Source organism: Lactuca virosa, chromosome 3, assembly GCF_052849685.1.
Source record: "Lactuca virosa cultivar CGN04683 chromosome 3, Lactuca_virosa_CGN04683_v6, whole genome shotgun sequence".
Taxonomy (NCBI): Eukaryota; Viridiplantae; Streptophyta; class Magnoliopsida; order Asterales; family Asteraceae; genus Lactuca; species Lactuca virosa.
The window spans coordinates 411,880,177-411,904,435 of NC_136428.1; the positions used below are offsets into that span (position 1 = coordinate 411,880,177).

At 32.8% G+C, this 24,259-nt stretch overlaps 2 protein-coding genes and 1 long non-coding RNA gene across 8 annotated transcripts in view; 1 reads left to right on the forward strand and 2 right to left on the reverse strand.

The window, feature by feature from the left end:
• Positions 1-3,201, forward strand: part of LOC145165032 (calcium-dependent lipid-binding protein-like) — a 37,451-nt gene extending 34,250 nt beyond the window's left edge. Inside the window, exons 12-16 of the mRNA XM_079083670.1 lie at positions 503-583; positions 681-766; positions 1,005-1,230; positions 2,001-2,165; positions 2,684-3,201. Of these exons, the coding sequence (XP_078939796.1) occupies positions 503-583; positions 681-766; positions 1,005-1,230; positions 2,001-2,165; positions 2,684-2,833 (708 nt within the window). The 3' untranslated portion in view covers positions 2,834-3,201. The remainder of the gene's footprint in view (positions 1-502; positions 584-680; positions 767-1,004; positions 1,231-2,000; positions 2,166-2,683) is intronic.
• A 4,324-nt stretch (positions 3,202-7,525) lies between these two features.
• Positions 7,526-11,518, reverse strand: LOC145163203 (uncharacterized). The gene is made up of 4 exons (XR_013739638.1): positions 11,292-11,518; positions 9,553-10,122; positions 9,381-9,462; positions 7,526-7,611 (listed from the first exon to the last, which is right to left on the reverse strand). It is a non-coding gene; the product is annotated as an uncharacterized LOC145163203 (long non-coding RNA).
• A 548-nt stretch (positions 11,519-12,066) lies between these two features.
• LOC145167798 (uncharacterized) lies at positions 12,067-16,370 on the reverse strand. 6 transcript variants are annotated; one of them, XR_013741437.1, is made up of 5 exons: positions 15,892-16,370; positions 14,537-14,735; positions 13,744-13,839; positions 12,676-13,009; positions 12,067-12,438 (listed from the first exon to the last, which is right to left on the reverse strand). XR_013741437.1 is itself a non-coding variant. In XM_079087045.1 (4 exons), exons 1-4 carry the CDS (start codon positions 16,259-16,261, stop codon positions 12,919-12,921), a joined length of 756 nt encoding a protein of 251 aa, XP_078943171.1. In that variant the 5' UTR covers positions 16,262-16,370; the 3' UTR covers positions 12,067-12,918. The 6 variants fall into 6 exon arrangements, 1 of the variants encoding a protein (XP_078943171.1); XR_013741436.1 differs by having other exon boundaries at positions 12,067-12,595; XM_079087045.1 differs by having other exon boundaries at positions 12,067-13,009.
• Positions 16,371-24,259: the final 7,889 nt, after the last annotated feature.

Sequence of the window (24,259 nt, forward strand, 5' to 3'; positions counted from 1 at the left end):
AAACACTCAAGTACGATTGTAGATTAATGATCGTACATGTCACTCTTCCTCTAAATTGCTAATACTTGTAAAAAGTGTAGTGTTTTTTTTTGTCTTTTCATGAGAACAATTGTTTATTTGCAAGAAATTCAAATACAATGGAAAAAAGTCAATAAATCCTTTTGGGGAGAATGCAAAAATAGCAACATACTTTTATTTATTTGTTTATTCTAGCATCATACTTCCACTTCAGTCTATTACAGTATTGTACTTTGAGATTTTTTTCTTTATGCGTTATACTTCAAAAATCTACCCAATGATAGCAACGTAGTTTAAATCTTCTTTTAGTTGTAGAGTGTATATTGAAAAATCTACCTATTATAGCAGTGATTTTGTATTCGGATGTCATTGCTATAAATGTGTAGATTTTTCAAAGTATAATATTGTATTATGAAGAAATGAAAATAGGATGTTATAATAAACAAATAAATGAAATTTTAACTTGATATTTTTTTGGTATCAGCCAAAGCCAAGATTCGATTATACATTGAAGGCTGTTGGTGGAAGTTTAACAGCCATTCCTGGACTTTCGGACATGATTGAAGTAAGTTTTTTTATATAATTGGATTGCTATTTTCTGGATCATTTAGGCATTACAAAAGAAAAATATCAATATTTATCCTGATTTATGATTTATGTAGGATACAGTAACTTCAATTATTACAGATATGCTTCAATGGCCACACAGAATTGTTGTCCCCCTTGGTGGTATACCTGTAGATACAAGGTAAATTTTAATATGAAAATATTATATTTACATACTATCACTCATTTTTAGCAAATGCTTCAACCATTTTACTTGACTTTTCACCGAAAATGCAAAAAAAAAAAATATCTAAGAGCCTGAAAAAATGGCAATTCTACACAATTACAAAAATATTTTGGGCAGTTTTATGCTTTAACCACTAATACTTTGTTTTCTTTTGAAAATAAAAGTTAATGATGTTTTGTTGATAATTATGCAGTGATTTGGAGCTTAAACCACAAGGAAAGCTCATGTTAACAGTTGTGAAGGCACATAATTTAAAAAATATGGAAATGATGGGAAAATCTGATCCGTATGCAGTTGCATTTATTCGGCCACTTGAAAAATTCAAAACCAAAGTCATTGAGAACAACTTGAATCCTGTTTGGAATCAAACATTTCATCTCACTGTGGAAGATAGAGAGACCCAATTTGCTGTTGTTGAGGTCAAATTCGTATTTTCCCCTTGTTTGTTTTCTTGTCTAATATAAATGTAACAACTTCCTCTTTTAGAAAGGACAAACATACAGAAAAGCACTTATACTTTCACCACTTTATCGGTTTAGCTACTTAACTATTTCTGTAGTGAATAAACCGTTATACTGTTTTTGATGCTTTGAAACAAGGGTTAATCACAAAATTGACCAAAATGGGAGGTGTAAGTAAACAAAATAACCATGTTTTGAACATTTATCACGAGATAACCATGGACTTATGCAAAATTTCTTTTTTTTTTTTGCAAAATTACTCTATGAATGGACCCCACTACATAAAAATCTTAAGTTTTTTGCAAAGCTCTTTTTTTTTTGTTTGCAAAATGAAATCATTTCGCAAGAAAAAAAGGTAGTTTCAAAATGGGTGGTTATTTTTGTCATTAACCCTTAAAAACATTTTTCCCCGTTACCATGTTATGAATGCAGAAAAGCACAATGTACTTTCACAATTTATCGATGTAGCCATTGAACTACTATGAATATAATCATTAAAGATTAATAATTTAGTGACTAAATGAATGAAGTGGTGAAAGTACGCTGTGTTTTTCGGTATTATGTCTTTTTCAGAAAATGGTTATTTTCTTTAAACGGTCAAAAGAGTATAATGGTTTAATTACTACCGAAATTAGTCTAGTGGCCTAATTGATTAAATGGTGAAGATAATACAATTACAAAGACCTTTTTATTGTATTTAAAATATATAATGTGTAAATCCAAAATAGGTTTTTGATGATGATATTGGAGCTGACCAGCGGTTGGGCATAGCAAAATTACAGTTGATTGATCTTCAACCTGAAATTGAGAAGGAACTTGAATTAAGACTACAACCTTCCCTTGATATGATGAAGATCAAAGATAAGAAGGATAGAGGAACTATTACAATCAAGGTAAAAAAAAACATATTGATGGTTTCCTCTACTTTTAGAGCTAAATGAAAGAAACAACGTACTTTTAGTTTTTTTGTTTTTCTTATTAAGGCGTTTAACTTTAAAAAATCTACCAAATTTAGCACATTTTTTAATAGGACATTATACTTTGAAAAATCTACCCAATTATAACAGTGCAACTACCTTTGAATTTAGATGACATTGCTATAATTGGGTCGATTTTTTAAACCCTAACACTAGAATAGGAAAAAAATGAAAGTAGAATGTTACATTACAATAAACTAATTAATGATAGTACATTGCTATTCCCTTCATTTAACCTTATTGCTTAAGATAGCTGTTTTTATGATCGAGTAACTATTGGATGATGAGGATGAGGATGAAAATGACATTAGTATAATTGGATAGATTTTTCAAAGGTTAATGCTATAATAGGAAGAAAAAAATATAACTAGGATACTATAATAAACAAATTAATAAGGTATGTTGCTATTTCTTGAAAATGTTTGAATATGTAGGCAAGGTATCATCAATTCACGAAAGAAGAACAAGATGCAGCATTAGCAGAAGAGAAGAGGGCACTTGAAGAGAAAGAGAAAATGAGAAACGAAGGTGCCATTAATAGCACCATGGATGCCATTGATGATCCCACACACGTGGATAAATGAGCTTGAGACAATATTCAAGTGTAAGATTCGAATCCAGAATCTTAAGTCTTTTTGAAAAGAGTCCTTAAAATTCATTGATATTTTTTGTAACTTTTATATTTGTAGATCGACTACATGTAAATTTTGTTGCATAGGAGATTATGATTTCTCACTTCTTTGAGATGCGCCTTTTACATAAATGAATTTTCTTTCTGTCTTGTTTATTATTGTCGCTTTACCAATGATATTATGTATACGGATGATTTGTCTCAATTGTATAACATTCATTTTAACTAGTGTTATACCCGTCTGGTGGTCGGGTTGACCGATGTAAAAATTATAGATCGATTTTACTTTCTTTTATAGTGTCCTACTTTCATTAGTTCCAATTATAGCATTGTAGTATGAAAAACGTATAAAATGATAGTTATATCTTTCATATAAAGTTGTTTTGAATTTGATAGCCAAGAACGTGATCATGGATGGCTATAATAACCGTGTGAAGATGATATTCAATCAATTTAATACAATTATATTTTGTAAATATATGTGTAGCATGAATATAATTCTATAAAAGTTTTTTGATTGTTAGGTAAATTTATAAAAAGTATATTTTTTGCTTATTATAGCATCATACTTTAATTTGTTCCCATTAAAATATTTTATAATGACAAATCTACCCAGTTATAGTTAATATCATTCATATAATAACGGTAAACATGTTGTAAGTTGCCTAAAAATATACTTAGATAGTACAATAAGTACATTGCTATTTTTGGTTAGAATAACAAATTTTGGGTCATCTTTATGTTGTATCTAACTCGAGGGACTAAAATTTAGTATAAGCGGAAAGATATACTATGAAATTCATTATTTTTTGTATTTATATTGTTCTTTTGTTCCGATTATACAAACACATACAAACTTTTATTATTATTATTATAGCAGCCTACATTCATTACAGTTAATCTAGCTGTAAATTCAACTAAAATCGCATTAGGATAATATTTTTATAATTGGTAAATTCTTAAAGTGAAAATGTTGTAACGTGAATAAATGAAAATATGGTGCTATCACAATATAGAAACATACCTAAAATGTTTACTTATAAAAGCAATGTACTTAAAAACTTTTATCAACAATAGCAATATGTATAACAAACAAATTACAAAACCCATATAAGTAGTGAAATGCAAGTACATTGCTATTATCAGTAAAAAAATGGAAGCACGTTGTTATTAAAGGTAACATATAAAATATATTGCCCTATTGGTCGTTAGACTAAAGTAGGTAACTGTTCCATGTATATGTCCCTTTGTTAAGATGACAATATAAAACATACCACTTTCAACTATATCGATGACTTAACCTTATATTTCCGTTTTAGCTCCTGCAAGTATAAAACCACTAAATCCAAATAAACATCGAGTTAGTTGTCAAAACATAATTAATAATGGAAAAAATGGTTATTTAACACGCTAATTTTGAAACAATTTGTTTTTTGGTCGACATGTTCTCCTTAACGCTGATGAAGATAAATCAACCATCTATTTGGAAAAATAGTAATAAGTAATAATCATTTGAAAGTTAATTGTATAGTTAACACACTAATAAAGATAAGAGTAAATTACATCTGTGGTCCCTAAGTATTGATGATTTTTGCGAATTTGATCCTAAATAGTATTCTCCTGCAAATTTGGTCCTTAATTGACGTTTTTGTAGCATTTATCAATTGACGGTTCATATTCGAGGTAAAATGACAGTTGGTGGCAGAAGAGGTGGTGGTGGAAGAGGTGGCGACGATATAAGTGACGGAGGTGATGGTGGGGTCGGCCGATATCAGAGGTGGTGGTAGTTGTGCTGGCGGTGGCGGTTGCGGTGGTGGGGATGGTGGCGGAGGAGAAAGGAACGGGTGGCGCTATATAATCATTTATGATTATAAAAGGCCTGCCGCGCCGGTATGCCGGAGGGTTATATATGTATATATATATATATATATATATATATATATATATATATATATATATATATATATATATATATATATATATATATATAAAGGTCTGCCGCGCCGGTACGCCGGAGGGTTATATATATATATATATATATATATATATATATATATATATATATATATATATATATATATATATATATATATATATATATATAGGAGTAGGATCAAATGAGAACACCTAAAAGGTTGAGAACGCGAGAACAGATCTGAGCCATCTAATTCTTAAGATGTGTGGCTATAATTAATTGTTATTTTTCTAATTATTAATACATTTAAATTTTAAATTTTAAATTAAAAAAAAATTATAAAGGCTATTAAGGTAAATAAGTATTACCCTAATTTTGTAAACTCCTATAATTACTCTATTTCACTCTATTTTGTTGACCATACAATCGGCATCTACATCATCTCACCGCCTCATCTCATACAACATATTAGAAGCCGACCCAGACCATAGAGCAGGAGGAGGCCATAGAATCAGCGAAAGAGCACTCCTACAAGTCGATGTTAGTTCATCGGTTTTCATTGGAGATTCTAGACCAGCAATCGATTTCAAGTTGGAAGGTATGGTCTCGATTTTGCTTGAATGTTGCTGTGAAGATAAAGGTTGATGATGGAGGCTATGTCGATGGTGGTTTCCTGGTTACGAAGGGTAAAGGGTATGATTAGGGCTTCCTTTATCTTTCATTTATTCAGAATCGATTCATTGATATATCACCTTTATTCGATGTTTTGAGTTGCAAATCCATCTCTTTCACTTTCAATTTTGTGTTTTTCTGATTTTGGGGTTTTCTATCAAGAACATGAAATGATGAAGTATGAAATTGTTTCAGGAGCGAAGAAAGAAGAATAGGGAGCACCTCCACCGATTTGGTGGTTCATCGCAGTAGTGGAGTGGCTGGGGCTATTCTGGCAACCTCTTCACCACTTCGTTTTCTTGTTCCAGTTACTGTCAATGAGAGGGGGAGGAAGGCAGAAAGAAAACGACAACAGGGGGTGTTTGGGTTGCTTGGTATGTCGCAAAACAGTGGGAGAAAACAGAGGGGGCTGTTGCCCTTGGCTCGCCGGAAACCACCAGCAAACACCTCTGGTGGGGGTGTTTTTGTTGCACCTCGAAGATAGGAGAAAAAGAAGGGAGGGTGAGAGGAAATGGAAGAATGAAAAATTGTATTTATCTATGAATAGCAGTTATTCATTTGTGGATAGCAGTGCATTCATGTGTGAATAACAGTGAATGAATAGCAGTACATTCATGTATGAATAGAAGTGTATTCATTTGTGAATAACAGTGAATGAATGTATTTATTTATGATTAGAGGTATTCATTTATTCAATTCTGAATAACAGGGCACTCATTTGTTAATAGCAGTGTATTCATTTGTGAATAATAGTGTAAGCATGTGTTAATGAGTATATTTATTTATGATTAGAGGTATTCTTTTTATGAAGAAATGATAACTTTTACACTCTTTTTATTTTCAATTGATTAAAAAAAGGAATTAGATTACTTGTAAATTGATGTGTATTTATTTGTGATTGAAGTAGTATCAGGTTATTTGAAAAAAAAAATCATTTATGAATACAAATATACTAATTTGGTGTTCGATTTCTATTCATTTTTTTGAACACAAAAAAAACGTGAAATAGGAGAAAAAAAATTGATTTTTTTAAGAATTTTTTTTTCAGTTTTAAAATAAATTTTGGTAAAAATGTTTTTTATATTCCATTAATAAGAAAAATAAAAAATTGAATATTTATTTCTTTTTTGGTAACTGATCCTAAATTTAAGGGAATTTGATTGAATTTTATTTTATTTTAATTTAATTAAAATATACAATTACTAGTATGCCCTTATATATTGATTGATCCAGAATTGTTCTCGCGTTCTCAACCTTTTAGGTGTTCTCGTTTGATCCTCTCCCTTTATATATATATATATATATATATATATATATATATATATATATATATATATATATATATATATATATATATATATATCAGGGACTAAAAATGTAACTTACTATAAAGATAATGATAATGTACCTGAAGCTTTTGATTTACTGAACCTAACTCATGTTCAAGCTAAGATATTTGCTATGTTCGAGCATAACACCTCTCTTATAAAAGAAAAGAAAATATTTTAATAGAAAGATGAGAGATTAATGGGTTAGTGAAAAGGCAAAACTAACCTCCAAAACCATGGAATTCAAGCTCAAACTCTTGCATTAGGCAACGGACGCTTTGTACTTTCTTCATATCGCATAATTTCATAACTTAACTTCTGTTATTCTGACACCTAGCAAAGTAGATTGCTATTTTTTAGTCTAACAAAAAAAGGAAAATATGATATTTTCTTGTGGCATTGATGTAACTATAATCATGTAGGATGATATAATAAGAAAATAAAGCAAAGTGTGTTGCCATTTTTCTAATTTGCTTCAATTTTGCTAACTTAACAGGCACAATCTTCAGGTCTTCGGTTCACATTTTTTCTTACCATAGATGGTTAAATGGAAAAACAAAATTATATTATATTTTATAATGTCACACCCCCAAACCGGAACGACGGAAACGTTCCGGGGCGGAGGACGTCATATGTAGTATCACAACACATGCATCATAGTAATCAAAGTAACAAACAACCATTGCATTAATATTAAAGTGTTTGCAAAGTATGTGATTCACAAAAGATTGACTCCAAAGTAAATAGCAAAACAAGACATGAAGCTACTATGCTCCATCTTCTGAATCCCTGAGCGCATACCTGTCTATTAGTTTCCTGAGAATACAAATTATTTTGAAAGAGTAGATCAGCATTTAAGCTGGTGAGTTCATAAGTATTTTAGTTATAAAAAGTAAACTATAATTTCTTTAGAAAAGTTCGCCTGTTCCTCCAAAAAATCCTATATTTTCTGATGTGATGAATGATAAGTAAAAATGACTCTACAATTCCTTCTATGAGTACTAAATGGATACAAGTTATATACAATTTAGAGTAAACAGACAATCGATTGTGTGAATCTACCCTAAGCCCACAACTAAACAAGGAACAGGAAATGAGGCGGAAGTCACACATCCCATTGTTTGTTAGATCTTCATTGTATATAACTCTGGCGTATTCATTTGGTACTTACAGAGTTAACTGTAATAGTTCTTTTATATTTGAAGAAAACATTCCTTAAGAAAATCATATATTTTCTTTAGTAAAATGGTAACCACAATAGTTCCTTCTATAATCACTTAGGTTATATTAACTATATATAATCTAATATCGAACGGACAGTTAATTGTGTGAATCTGCCCTAAGCCCACAACCAAACAAGGAACAGGAAGTAAGGCGGAAAGCACACATTCCACTGCCTATCGGATATTAATTATATATAACCCTGATGTATAAACTAAGGTATTATAGAATTAACCATTTAAGACCCTTTAAGTTATACTGGTTTAATAATGTGAATTAAACCTTTTACAAATAAGTTTCTAGTTTCACCTACTTAATGTTCTATCCAAAAAGTATGTTTTTGTACTAGAAAGTGGTATACTGAATTTGTATGTTATGACCTGACCCATACCTGTTACTCCCTATGATTACTTGGTGTATACATGATATATATATATATATATATATATATATATATATATATATATATATATATATAGCTAGGATCGAATAGTTAGTAGACTGTGCGAATCTGCTCTAAGCCCACAACCAAACAAGGAACAGGAAATGAAGCGGAAAGCACACATCCTACTGCCTGTTGGATCCGATTAATATATATCCCTAATGTATCCACCAAGGAATCATAAAGTTAGCATTATAGGCCCCCTTCTAACTGAATGTTCATGTTACTAGGAAGTTATGTGGCGCTGTTTTATTGGTTAGGAAGACTACTAGAAGTAATGAAATCTTGTACTCTAAACGCCTCAGTCGATACTGTTGTGAGTTTTATATATTGCTATGTTTTATTTATTATTGTCCGGTACTTTGTAGATGTACCCCATATATATAACCCGGTACTTTGTAGATGTACCTTATATATATATATATATATATATATATATATATATATATATATATATATATATATATCCATATACCATGTGTATTATCATATTTTGTTTTAAACAAATGAATTAATGATACGTTCCCTTCCTAGGTTACTAGGAGTGTAAAGTATATGTACGTGAATCATGTATTGTTTCTCTGTTCTAGAATATAGTATGTACTGAACCCTAAACTATACTTATTATAGTTTACTAGTATGTCTGTTTGAACTGTTCCTGATTTGTAGAAAAGACTCAATTAGCTACTGAGTTAAACATGTACTTTAAAAATGGAGTTTTATAAACAACTATCTAACATCTTTTTAAAAGAGTTTTTGAATTGATTTAATCACTTACAAAAACATAAGAAATTCTTTAATGTGATGGTTATCACATGTAAATATTAACACAATATTATTGTGTTCAACTTGTATTCCCCCCCCCCCCCCTTAAAAGCATTTAAAAACATTTAAAATATAGATTGTAGGGGTATGAACTCACCTTATGTGGGTGATTCAATTGAAGATTTGAGTAAGGATGACAAGTTCCACGAATGAAGTCCCAAGGCACAAACGAGTCCTAACTGTTATATAATGATACATATAGGCATGTAATTAGTGAATCTAACTACAAAGGTGATTGGGAAACAACCTAGGATGCAAGAATAACTCACCAAAGAGTGCTAGAAGCAAGTTAGGAGGCTGATAGGGTGTTCACGGCCCAAATTGAAGAATGGTTCACGACCCAATATGGTGTTCACGGCCCAAATAATGAAGGGTTCACGGCCCAATATGGTGTCCACGGCCCAAATGATGAAGGGTTCACGGCCCACTTGATGTTCACGACCCAAATGATGAAGAACACTTGAAGATCTTGGTGTTTTGGTGAGTGTTTGAAGATCCTAGTAAGCTTCTATGGAGTAGCAAAGGAAAGGGGTGTTTAAGAGTGAAAGATGGTGTTCTTGAACTATGATACTTGAGAGAGAATGGAGTGATTGCGGCCAAGGGAAGAAGAAGTGAAGGAAAAGTGGTTAAAACTCATCCATATAGCATAAGTTCACGGCCTAACAAGGGTTCACGGCCGTGAACATGGTCCTTGGTTGTGAACCTCACTTGTTGAGGTTTTATGGCTCAAATGTTGTTCTAGGCTCTTGGTTCTTACGTGGTTCGCTTCCTAACACGCAACCCTTACGTATACTCGGTCTAGAAACCTATAAGTTTGACCTTAAGTTCATGTGTTTGACCTAATCCAATAAAAATTTTCGGGTTGTCACATATAATGTCATGTTTAAGTTTACACTTTAGTCTTTATATTTAAGTAATACTAATTTAAAAATATCACGATTCAATTAGACTTAAAGGTATCATATTGAACTAAAAACAAATCATTTTTGGATATTATTGTAGAATGTCATAAAGAGGTTTCATATGCCATCGACTCTTTATTCATTTACAAATTTTAATCGTTATTATTAACTAACCATCACGTTAAATTATTTTATTGAAATTATTAAACAAAGTAAGTTATATTATTTTCTATTATAATCTTAAACTTACACAATCAGCCATTCAGATTATTTTTTATCCCTTTCTCCAGCTTTCGCATATTCTGTTCTTTTTTCTAGTCAATCAAAATTTTAGATAATTTATTTATTTCATCAATTTTAGTAAATATTTCTTAATTTTTTTAAAAATGAGTAAACAATCATGCTGATACTTTGACTAAAAAAGAAGGTAAATTATCTAAACTGAATGAAATGTTGGGTATACATAAAAGATACAGCTTAAGAAATTGATCTAAAATAATGATAATTATACATAAATAAGCCAGTAACTAATGTCTATCTTTAATAAACCAATTTTGATACCGATTTTCTATGTTTTTAACATCATTGCTAGGATATTATGTTGAAAGTTAATATATATATTTTTTTCAAATGATGATTTTTAATTTTACATATACTTTTTAAATGGTGACGTTATTTATAATATATAACGTGAGTACTATTTACTTTAATTTAATTTTAAAAATTTCTGTTGAATTTTGTTAGTTACACTTTTACTTTTGTAATAGTTTTTAATAGCAGAGGTATTGTTTGGTAAGAATCATTTGTAGATACACGGGTGAAGTAGTTATTTAATATCATCTAAAAAATATTTTTTTTGGTAAGAATAATTTGTGGATAGAGGGGTAAAGTGGTCATTTGCTATCATCCAAAAAGTATTGTTTGATAAGAATCGTTTGTAGATAGAGGGGTAAAGTGATCTATTATTATCATCTAAAAAATTCATTTAGTGAAAAAAAAAAACAATTTTGTTCATTAAGTACTTTATCATGAAAGTCATCATTTATGATTCACCCATACAACAATTTGTCCATACCACATAATAAGGAGAAAATTAAGAAACGTACCCTTACCTGAGCAACAACTTGATGCTTGCTAATAACTCGTATTGCCAACAGATTATACTCAACATATTCAGCCACAATCTAGTTTATGTTCCAATATTTTGATGAAAAAGATATCAAAATTAACAAATGTCCAAAAGATGGGAGCTTTCTCCTAAATATATAACCCAAAAGAGAAAATACCTTTTCACCGCTGCAGCAAGCACCAACATTGTGGGAAATGAGTTTGATTTTCAAACGAAGCACATAATTTGATCAATTAAACAAAAACAGTAAAAATGAAAACCGAATGTCAAATGTTACAAATAATGATATTAAAGATAGATGACTTTCGAAAGAAAAAGAAGATAATGTAAAGTGTTGGCTTCTTTTTTTTCAACATTAATCAGATGAAAGAGAAAATGGTTAATTAACTAACCGCAAAACTACACCATGACAATTCTCTGAAAACTAACAAAAATATATTTCATTCAAAGAATACATTCATTTCAGTTTAAAACATGCATATACAAGTAAACATTATATAAAATCTACATGCTAAATTCAATCAATATAATACATTTCAGAATATATCTTACAAGCTTACATCCCAATAGTAATAACAACATACTTATCTAGATCATGTGCAATATTTACTGCTATTATTGTTAAAAATGACAAGTTTGTTGACATTATTGTTAAAAATGATGAGGCCTGAGATCCAAAAACAGCAATGAACTTTTCAGCCCCAACAAAAAATAGGAGTCATCGTTGACATGTTAGACTCAAAGTAGCAGTGTACTTTTAAATAATAAGTCAAAATTAACAGCAGTTGATTAAAGTACAATTTGTTAGTAAGATTTAACTTTAAAATTGAAAGTTGTAAAAAGCAAAAATGTAAATACAATGGTATTAAAAAAAAAACAAGTCTGAAAGTATATTGCTATTACAGAAAAGAGAACCGAGAAAGTGCAGGATATATCTGAGGATGGGCATTAAGTAAGGCCACCTGAAAATTTAAGCATACATATATTTTCCAAGGGAGAAGGTAATAAATCATGGTGTATCATCTGTATCCAATTTCTTATACCGAGGGTATTTTGGTCTTTTAATAAAAAAAAGAATAGGAGTTGGTTGATACCTGACAGGTGAATTCAGTAGTGACAATTACCTACATGTGGGACAGAAGTAGTGAATTCAGTAATTTCTTTGTTTATTTGAATATGTGTTGTATTGGAGTGTGTTCTTTGAAAAGCTAAGGGCATATCACCATTCCAATACATTCTCTTTCTTATATTTAGATGGGATTAATATACTCACAGGTGATGCTACATAACACACACAGTTTAGTGAATACAAATAAACCATCAACAAACGAAAAACTTAAGACTAAAAATATGAATCATACCTTTTTATAATTTCCTTTAAAAATCAGTAAACACCATTAAAAGTGGCATCCACCTTGCCAAATTCTGGTTACTGCTCTACAAGATAGAACAAACTTCTTAACCAAGTGAAATTTAATAAATTCCTACTTACCAATTACTTTTTTCTTGGAAACCTGCCATGCTTGGATGCCATATCTACCAGCATAAGTAGCAGCTACAACTGCAAGTCCTGTCATCAATGGAGTAGCCTGGTGGAGGAAGATTTAGGTGCTGTTTGTTTTTTTTGAGGCAAAATGTCTGCAGTCTGCGGACCACATCTGTAGACCTCTGCAGTAGAAGAGGTGGACCAAACGTCTGCAGTTTGAAAAAAGAAGACTGTTTGTTTTTTTAACATCTGCGGGCTACTAAAATAAACTGAAATCTAAATAAAATGATTTTTTTAAACTTCAAAGTGATTTTTTAATATTTTTATGACTTTGTTATAAATAATTAACGAATCTAGATCAACTTTTATGTATTATAGTATAAAAAATAAAAATAAAAATGGTATGAATTAACGTATATATTTGATAAAAACGAACAACTTTGGTTGCAAAGTTATAACTAAACATTATAATTAGTGATCAAAGAATTTGATACATAAATGGATGGAAATAAACTTCGATTTTTTCAACTAAATCCATTAAAAACGTACCATAAATATTTTCTCGAGAAATTGACAATACTGTATTAAATAATGTTTTACAAAATTTGGCAAAAAACTATAAGAATATATTATGATTTTTTTTTTCATATTTATATAAACAACTTCAACGACTATTATTGTAATAAATCTTTATTTATAAATTTGTCAAAAATATCATGTTTGTATCGTCGAACGTTTTTTTTAAGTTTTGTAATTTTTTTTTTCAAATTGTTTATCATTAATAAAGTTGGAAAAAATATAAATTAAAAAAAACTTAAAAAAAATAAAGATATATATATATATATATATATATATATATATATATGTTTTTTTAGGCTAGAAGATGTCTGAAGATGTTAGAAGACTCTGGTCCACATCTGCGCCAAGAAGAGGGCGCACATACATTTTTAGGTCTGCAGTCTTCAAAAAAACAAACAATCTGCAAAGGCTAATGTCTGCGCGTGGTCTGCGCGGCGCAGACAGAAGAGGCCACGCAGATCTGCAGACAAAAAACAAACATTACCTTAGTGTTAGCAGTGAGGCTTTGTTTATCAACATAACCCTAATTTTCCTTGAGAAAGTTAGATCTTTCTATGATTGTTAAACTGTTTTCATCCTTGAAACCATAACAAAATTTCTTTTTAAGACCTTAAATCCTAGAATCACACAATAATTTTTGTAATATAAGTTGAAATCCAACCTACGTTCCCAAGGAAGAAAGGGCTATATTCAATCTCTGTTACGAGAATAGAAAATTTAAACTATCGACATCAACAAAATTTACCCACATGAATCTTTAATCTCAACAAAACCAAAAATTAAATTTAATCACTACAACACACAAGAATATGGATAAATTAGGTATCACATAAATTAGTAAAGAAGATGACTAACGAATATCTCAGAGCGCGAACCAATCAAAACCTAAATTGGGTTTGCACAGAGAATTTTCTCCCAAGCAATTGAAGCAACTGATGAACCGATTAAAGAAATTACTTTCACAACGTACTCTTATATAGACTAACCACGTGGGAGAGAAGTTCAGAAGGAGAGTCGGCGGTTTCTAGGTCGATGAAGAGAGCGGAGAGCAGTTAATGTACAACGAAATTGAATATGCAATGAAGTACAAATCAAAGGAATCAATTAAAGAAACGCATTGAAACATTGAAAAATTAAGCAGAAGTTAATAATATTACCTTAGGTGAACAAATTTCAGATGAACTGGAATCCATAAAGCAATTCTTTTTACCAAGTGAAAGATAGAAACATTAAACATAGAAGGATCATTATATAGGCCGATTTGTACGACATCCTTGGAGCAGTTAGCGAATAAGAAGCATGGAAGCAAAGTGGGGAGAAGAAGGAGGAGGGTCGTCGGAAAACCGATTGCTGGAACTGCACAACAACCGTAAATAATGAGTTTAAAGGGCTGAGATTAAAAGCTGCAAGAGTTTCAACGGTTGTGATATGGACGACGGTTTTCCACTCACCGTCGTCCATAGTATAAAGAATGATTTAAGGTAAATATAGGTACCTTACATACATTATCTATTAGTGAGTGCACCTTATTGCTTGTCCTTCAACAAAATATCAATGTGGTCATATGATACCAAAAATGATTTAAGGTAAATATAGGTACCTTAAATGCTCTTTTTGCATATTGTACAACCCATCTAAAGCATGCTTTGTTGGGTATGGCAAAAAAACTGTTGTATTCGAATCATTTCTCATTTTCAAAGCCTATTATGATTCGGGTAATTAATGTAAGGCGACAGTATCTTTTTCACCAACTTCATTTTAGCCGGAAGAAATCGAAACCGGCATGGTTGGCTTTGGCATACACAATGAGCCTTTGATATCACTTGTTGGATTAAAATATGACCAAAATATATGCAGTTTGAGGCTTGAATGTGTCACCAGAAAATTGCTAAGGGCTGTAGGAATGGTTCGATGAAACAAAGAGAACTGAGAAGGGAGATAGGAAAAGTTGAAGACAAAAATTTCCTTCAATTAAATAACATGAAACTGTATAGTGCTGCCAAAATAAAGAAACAAAAGGGCTATTGCTAGTGCTATATCTATTTTCTGGAAAGGTTGGAAACAGACAAAGGCAAATCAGTCTATTTGAATGGAGAGGGCGACCCACTTCTCAACCCCACTCCCCAATAAGTAGGCATGTCACAACATTGGCCACTTGCGAAAGAAAAAGTAACCTCCTTTTTAGTTTTAAATTGTCAAGTTTGTCCATAATTCTTGCAAGACTTGGGCTAGATTTGGACTCAGGTTGACCCGCTCGAGTTAGGTTTAAACTCACAGTCTCACACACATACGTGTTACATATGTGAATTGCTCTTTCATCGATTTGAACAAACATTAACTAACTTTTACAAGAAAAAATCTAGTCATTCTAAAGAACAATGATATCAAACAAAGTTAAAAACTCTGAACTAGTAGGACTTCATGTGGAGATTATTGACAACATGGAGTCATTTATTGTATTCATCTTGACATGCATATGGCAAAATTGGAGTTCTGCAAATCGGACAAGTACCTTGAACATGATCCATCCAACGATCCAAACAACCCTGATGGAAAGCATGCGTACAATTTATCAAGCATCTAAGCTTGTCATCACCCTCGAACTCATTCAAGCAGACTGCACAACTTTCCTGCAAATCTTTCCTCTCATCAATGTCCTTGAAGTTTCTGACCACAAGGAATTCACGAGTCACCACAGCTGAAACAGGACTGCTTCCAGATAGTTTTTGATGATCGTGATGATGGTGGGGTTGAGCCAAATTAAAGATGTTGGTGAAACGAAAAAGAAACACAACCATGTTTTGAATTGAACATAAAACAAAACATGCGTATAGAATATACTTGGAAAGTCCTGTTTCTTTGAAACCCATATACATGCCCATTGGTGTCCTTGTATGTGTGTGTTGTTATGGTGTGGAAAAAAAAAGAGTTGGATCTGATTATAGGTTGCCTTCAAAGCATGAATATATACATACATATAATGGATCCCTATATATTAATGTGTGTGATGTGATGGGGGTGGGGGGAAGGATCACGATTCAACGACTAATAATTTAGAAACAAACGCACAAGTTTAAACATATTGATAACGTGGGCCAATTGTATGGCATAATTAAATTATATTAAAATAGCACTTATTTATCCAATTATTAGATTAGATTAGATATTAAAATATCAATATACATACATATAATGGATCCCTTCACACGTGGCAGACCAAAATAATCTTGGACAACTATTTTATTGATCCATACTCCACACATGGTGTATCAAAATACTTAAAAAAACGTATTTACAAATGCAAAGAAGTTCAACTATATAAATGAATAAAAACAATTAAAACTTTGTATTCTATAATAATAATAAAAAGAATATGTGTATATAGTTTAATAAAAATATTGATCAACATGTATACATATTAGAGAATGAGTTGATATCATAAAATGATAGTCATTTGTTTTTAATTTGTTTTTTGGTCATTGATATTGAATCAATATATGGTTTCCATTATGGCATCTCATACGAAAAAGTTTGTTTACTTATATGTCTATCTAGACATTGCATCTACTGCCATTACTATTAAAAAAATGTTTTTTTATGATACACATTGCGTTTTATAAAAAAGTATAGATGACACGCAAATGTTTGTTATTAAAGCCTCTGTCATAATAAAGGAAGACGACACACATTTGTGTGTTATAAATTTACGGCGTGCATTTTACGACACACAGTTTGCGTGTCATAATTTTAAAAAATATTGTACACCACATGTCAAATGCAAACAAACATTTCAAAGTAAACAAAAATATTGTTTGTCGATACAGAAATACATATATAGCAAAACAATCCATTTCATCCATGATTGTTCTTGTTCTCGTAATCAGGCCAACAAAGAGGTGTAAGCATTTTTGTGAGTCTGCTCAACAACTATCAAAAGAGTAAATCAAACTGCCAATTAGTAAGATAGAAATAGCAACCTACTTTACTCTTTCCATTATTATAAGCAATGTGCTTTTATTTTTATCCTTACCCACAATGTCAATATAAGTGTAATTCTTTACCATACTAGCCACAAGGTTACATATTATTTTTACCAAAAATGGCCATATATTACTCATAAAGTAGCATACTTATAGCTACACATCATAGCAACATACTTGTATTTCTTTACCAATAATAGTAATGTGTAAAGAAATAAGTATGTTGCTATTACCCTAATATTCATAAAAGATAAACTACATTGCCCATATTAGTATCGACTATATTACTATTCTCTGCAATTTTCTTGATAAAAAATGAAAATGTAACAAGAGATAACACAAAATTGTATAAAAACATAAAACTGATGTTACATGTTGTTGGATTAGGGTGTCTAAGGCCTTAACTAAACTGATATAACTGGTTGAATAATAGTAAAGTCATTTTTGGGTTACCCTCACAACTGGGAAATGACCTGGATTGATAACAAGAGAGAGATAAATGATTTGTTAATATACTATTGGATTAATATATTAATTAGAAATAGAATTACTTAATTAAGAATTAATCATATTTAATTTAATTAATTATTTTGATTAATTAGAATTAATTAATGGGTCTAAGGGTTAGAGTGCACTTGTTTAAAAGTTGAACAAGGAGCATTCCAGAACCTCCCTAGGAGGGGACGTTTTTGGAGCCTTCTTGGAAGGGTTCTAGAAGCTCCCTTGGGTGATAAAGAAACTAATAAGGATTAGGAATATTTTACTAATATCTTGAATTCAAATAAGGGTTTCCTACAACTATTAATAGGGACCTCCATAAGACCCAAGAACTGTAACATTCCGATGATGAATTATTTTCAATTTTAACCCTAAGTATGAAGAGTTATTGCTTTTTTGCCCTTGTATATGAGAAAGTTTGCAAAATGGCCCACAATTGCATTTTTGTAATATTTGGGACAAGCTCACGTATACTTGGCATACATAGAGTATGCGGGGCGTACGTTCCTGATCCACAAACCCTAATTTTTAAGCTTTGGACCCTATATAAACATCATTAACTCTCAAATGCTCACTCCCTCACCAGCCTCCAACCCCCATTTCGTCCATTGCAACCCTAATCTCTTGTGTGTGTTCTTTTGAGCTTGAAAGTGTGTGTTTTTTGTAACATCCTGTTTCGAGAAGTTTCTTATTTTGAGATCGTGAGAAATGAATGTATCAAGTAAAGGCCTTGGGCTTCAATGGAATAGGGTTTAGACCCTATTGGATGTTTATAATATTGGTTGTGCGATCCAAGCCCTTGTTGTGTGTTGGAGTCAAAGGGGCAAAACGGGAAAAGTGATGTTTCAGACTTCTTGCTTGAAATATGGATTTTTGTTCGATAAGTTTATAGTCCCAAATGTTTAGATAATGTTGTAGATCTCTTCAATACCTTTCCATGGATATAAAGATCGTCGAAATCGGAGTTGAAACGAAGAAGTTATGACCGTTTGAAGTTAGGAAGGTTTTAGGCTTAGTCTAGTATGTTGGGCGTAAATTGAGTACGTTGGGCATACTGAGTACCCTGGGAATAAATTGAGTACGCTGGGCATACGCGATCAGTGCCCAAACCCTATTTTCGTGGTTTGAGCCCTATTTAAGCTCCTTAACTTCCCGAAACCCATTCCATTATCAGCCTCCACCTCTCCAACACCCTCCATTGAAACCCATTCCATTATCTTGGAGTAATTTGAGCCTCGTCGAGTAGGGTCACGATGTGCCACGTGGGATTAATGAACTACTCGACGAGTCCAAGAGCCGACTCGCCGAGTAGACGCTGTGAAGAGAAACCCTAAATCCCCGGGTTTGGGGCCTATTTAAGGGCACTTATAGCCTCATTTGCGGCTCATCAGTTGCTTGCCTTCACTGAGAGAAACCCTAATCGCCCTTGAGCTAAAACAGAGAGTGTGTGAGCTAATATTGAGTATTTTGGTGCATCTTTGGAAGAGAAGAGAAAGATTTCAAGCAAGAAGCAAGAGGAGGCTGTTAGATCCGTTGTTTTTCATCCAAGAGCTCCTGTTAAAGGTATAAAGTTTATACCTTTCTCATTTGTTTGGATATAACTCATATTATTAGAGATTAGGGCTTCTTTTCTATCTATTACTGGGACTTTGAGGGTATTGAGTTCGTATGGAGGTTTGGACTTCAGATCTGGACCTTGTGAGGTCCCTAGAATCCAAAGGTCCCTGCTTTATTCAGCCTTAATAGAGCTCTTGAGTGAAAAACCGTTATTAGAGCATGTTCTTGGCATTTCAAGCCCAAAGTGCCATGCATGGACGTAAAGCTCGTGACTTTACGTGATTAACGAGCCTTTAGAGTCTAGATCTAGAGTTTGGGAAGGTTCTCTGCCTTGAAATCGTCTGAATGAGAAATGAGTCTGAATGGACTCACCGAGTCGATGAGCCGGCTCGACGAGTCAGTTAGGGTTTGTCCCGATAAGCTGACCATGCTATAGCTCGGCGAGTTAGGGGTTAACTCGACGAGCTGGACCTTCGCGAGACTACTGAGGAACGATTGGACTCGACGAGTCACATGAGTGCACTCGGTGAGTCAGGTCAAACCTAGACTGTTGACTCGAGTTGACTTCTGTTGAATTTAGGGACTGGTCAACATGAGTAATGGAGACCATGGAAGGGTAAAATGGTCTTTTACCCATTCCATGAGTTGAAGAGAAAGAAAGAGCAACCTTTGGGGTATTCGGGTATGAGTAGAGTATTAATTAGAGATAATTATCCTATGTGTTAGGCGAAGGCTAGTCCAAGATTTCCGAGTGCGAGACTTTTACTTGCTAGATTACGAGGTGATTCTTCTCACTATACTTACCATGAGTGGTACCTTTATGTGATTGAGATGTTTATTGAGCTTATCTGCGTATCTTACTATTTTGCATCATGTCTTGTGATTTATGCTGAGTATTGCTATTATGAGCTTATTGATTTGGGACCAGAGGGTCCCACTGAGGCACATTGACCGGAGGGTCTTATTGAGTTATAGCCTAGAGTGGCTAATGAGTTGTGTGTGGTATTTTGGGGGACTCACTAAGCTTCGTGCTTACCGTGTTATGTGTTTTAGGTACTTCTCAGGATCACGGGAAGGCGTCGGATTGATTGTACACACACCTGTGTCGGAGATATGTTTTTGGAGGATCCTGGATTTGTGTTATAAACAGTTTTTGAGACATGTGTTTTGATAACTTGATGTTTGTGGAAATTGTGATTTTGAATGAGATATTTGGGTTTTAAATGAAAATTTTTGTTTGAAAATTTACGTTGTTACAAGTTGGTATCAGAGCCTTGGTTTGAGGGATTCGGATGCACCTTCGGGTATGTCTGAACTCAAACTGAGGATTTGAGAAAAAGGTTTCAAAAGAAATGATTTTTCTAAAACCGAGCAAGAATTTTTAAGAGAAAATAAGTTGAAGCGGTGTGTACAATCAGTTAGAGCCCGAACGGTGATTTCCCAAAATACCCTTACTTTCGTGTTATGAAATATTTTATTAGAAATACATGCTAGAGAGTAGGTTAGGTATTGCATATTCTAGGGCTAGAGTTGCTTGATATGTGATGCCTTAGCTTAGGAGATGCTTTGATCAATATTATCTGTTATTTGCTCTGAGTTTTGAGTCGAGAGATAATCTAGGGAGAGATACCTAAGTGAGCAAATGGGCAGTCCCCTGAGAGAGTAGTCTGATATTGTGAGAGATAGAGTACTTGTGAATTAGAATCCTAAGAGGAAAACTTGGGATGACTACAGATTGGTGTGGAAGGTAGTATTGGGCTCGTACTACTGGAAACACCGGATCTGTATGCAGTCCAAGTTAGAATCCTTAGGATGCCAAGGAACAAGTAAGGATGAGTGAGCAAGTGTGGGTATGCTCGAGCGGGTCTCTGATGATTTTGTGTTGTGTTTCAGAGACATCATGGTAGGTACACGCCACAACCCCGGGAGCAGTGGGGCTAGTGTGTTGGGTTATGAGCATTCTAACACTCCTAAGTGTACATGCAACCCTAAATACCTTGGACCTATGTTTTCTCTATTATACATACAATTATGAACATCAAAGATATTATCCTAATCTAGCATACAAAATAATAAATATAACAAGATAGAATACATACCTCTTTGATGTAGAATGTCTTCATGAAGCTTGAGTGCCTAGTACCCCAAGTGTGACACCTCAAATGGTTCACACAACACCAAATACACTTGGAATAACTTGAGAGAAACTTGAACACTCCTTGAAATCGTCTAGCCCTCACACTCACACATTAGTGCCCGATTTCTTGAGCCATGGGATTCTTTTATATGGTGGCTATTAGGGTTACACCATGTAACTCATAACTTTACCCATTCCTTATGCTCCATGGATTTTAACCTCCATGGAGTATCCATGGGTCACCCCATGGACTTAGTCCAACGTAAGGAATCTTGGATCACAAGCCCACATATATAAGAATGAATGATTTACACAATCAACCCATATATTTAATTAGTCTCCTTTTGATCACTTAATTAATTCCAAATTAATTCTTGATCAATACTAATTAAATAACCTTATTAATATATATTAGAAGTTATAATATATTAACCAACCTTAAGTGTTATTTCTCTCATTATAGTCTATCCAAATGCATGATGCCATGCAACCCAAATGGACCATGCCGGGCCGGGTCAAGTCTTACCAATTATAGTTATGGACTTAGACATTAATCCAACAGTCTCCCACTTGGATAAGTCTAAAACTATTATTGCGTATGACTTCAGGAATCGATCAGCAATCGTAGCTCTCAAAAGCTTCTGTCGAACTCTGACCTTGTCGATGAACTCTGACCTTTATCAATGACTTGTCCATTAGATAAGGGAACATATATTCCTCCATTCTAGATATCATATGGACTAAGACATGGATTATCAATCATTCTCTCTGTCCATTTGTTGTTTCCCGATTTCCGATTCATGATGACTGACTGATTGAACAAATCAAATCAGTCATGGCTTGGCCAAGCACTCACATGTATCATCTTTAAATCATCGAGGGGCCCACAGATATCGCTTTTATCCCGAAGGTAAAAGGAATGGATAAACTTCGACTCATATGGCTTGTTCTACTACTTGTTGAATCATACACAAAGGCACGTTTTATAACATCGAGTTACCAATGCGTTTTCGTGCAATCAATGTATAACCAACTCATAGTAACAACTCATATCTCTAGGTTTGAAGAATATAAGATATTATCGTCTCATGATCACTCGTGATAAAATCCATGAAGTGATTCAAATGAGCGCGGGTTGAATCCAATACTCAGAACTTATGAGCACTCATGAGTGTTGTAGCACCACTTTGTCCACCAACTTGGACCTCTACAAACCAACCCATGACAGTCTTGATTCATATCTACTTCCAACATATGACCTACTCTGGATGGTTTGAATAACTTAATCATTCAGGAAGAGCGACTTAGTTATTCTGGAAGTCAAAACATGTAAAGTGAAACACAAGAATAAATGAATCAAATATGGTATCAAACCCTATGAATATAAATAAACACTTTTATTTATCACCATACTGATTACTCATTATTCATTGTTTCGGTTTTATCAACTTTATACTTGAATTTAAAACAATAGTTGTCCCATGCTCCAAGCATGTACACTATGTTTTCTAAACACTAGTCATGCCATACACCAAGTATGCATACTATGTTTGTCTATGATCTTTACTTTGTAAAATAGATCAATTGAACATCACTCCAATGATCCTCTTTTCACAGTCCCAAATCCTTACTGCAAATGCAAGAATTCCAAATTCATGCCATTTATTGAAATCTGTTAGATTCTAAACTTATATGCATTGATCCTCTTAATGATTATGCACAAAGTCAGAAAGACTTGACAACAATCATTACAGAGCATTCCAAAGGAGATCAGCTCCTTGGAAACATCCTTCTTTCATTAAGTTTCCTAATCTTACACAGATTGAATAATTTCTAACTTTGAAACATTTCCATATTCCATTTTGACTATCACTTCTGAACAAGAGTTGCCTCCTTACAGATTATGTCAATATGGTCCTTCCAGAATTAACATTATACTTCCAACTGTCCTTGAGCAACCAATCTTTGGTAAACCTTAGATTGTCCTCGACAATTGCTTAATCATTTTAGTCATATCTAATTCTAGACCTTTTCCCTTCATAATGCCCTAGGCATTTGGAAAATTTTAGAAAGGATGAATATAGCACATGTAATCGATCCTATATCCGAAGCATATGGGACACGATTCATGATGTCTCACATAAAGACTAAACCACTCTTTTGCTATAATATTTCCATTTCAATTTGCCAAGTTCTCAAAATTCAGATTATGAAAAGGGATGCTGTAATCATAATCGAATTTTAGAACGCAAATAATGGACCCATATATAGAATTTCCTTATGTTGAGCCATTCCAACATGAAATTCATATATATATCCTTGATTAAATACGATTAAAATCTCAATCTAAGCTTTTAGAATTGAAATGAAGTATAATTTTCTCTCCCTTAATTATAGCAAAACAACTTTTTCAACCCCTGCAACCTCACAAATTGAAACTTTTGTTTTCTATAATTAACATTGCTAACTTGCAACCTTTGTCATAATTATCATGCTCCCACTAACATGATGATTATTAGCATAACACTTATGCTCCCACTAGCTTTGACATGTACTCAGAAATCAGCTGACTTTCTTACCAAAGTTTAGATTTCTGATACTAGATTGTTTTGATAAAACTTTATCAAAATCATACACCTCTCTTAGATAGCTCACATGTGTGTTTAAACAATTTTAGAACTATGAAAAGGGATGCCTTAATCATAGTC

Excerpts from the sequence above, each read along its gene's own strand:
- LOC145167798 (XM_079087045.1), bottom strand. The coding sequence starts at position 16,261 with ATGGGCATGTATATGGGTTTCAAAGAAACAGGACTTTCCAAGTATATT. Across the intron at positions 13,840-14,536 it reads CTGAAATTTGTTCACCTAAG|ATCTGCGTGGCCTCTTCTGT; the intron begins GTAATATTATTA and ends TTTTGTCTGCAG. Across the intron at positions 13,010-13,743 it reads AAGACTGCAGACCTAAAAAT|ACGTTTGGTCCACCTCTTCT; the intron begins GTATGTGCGCCC and ends TTCAAACTGCAG.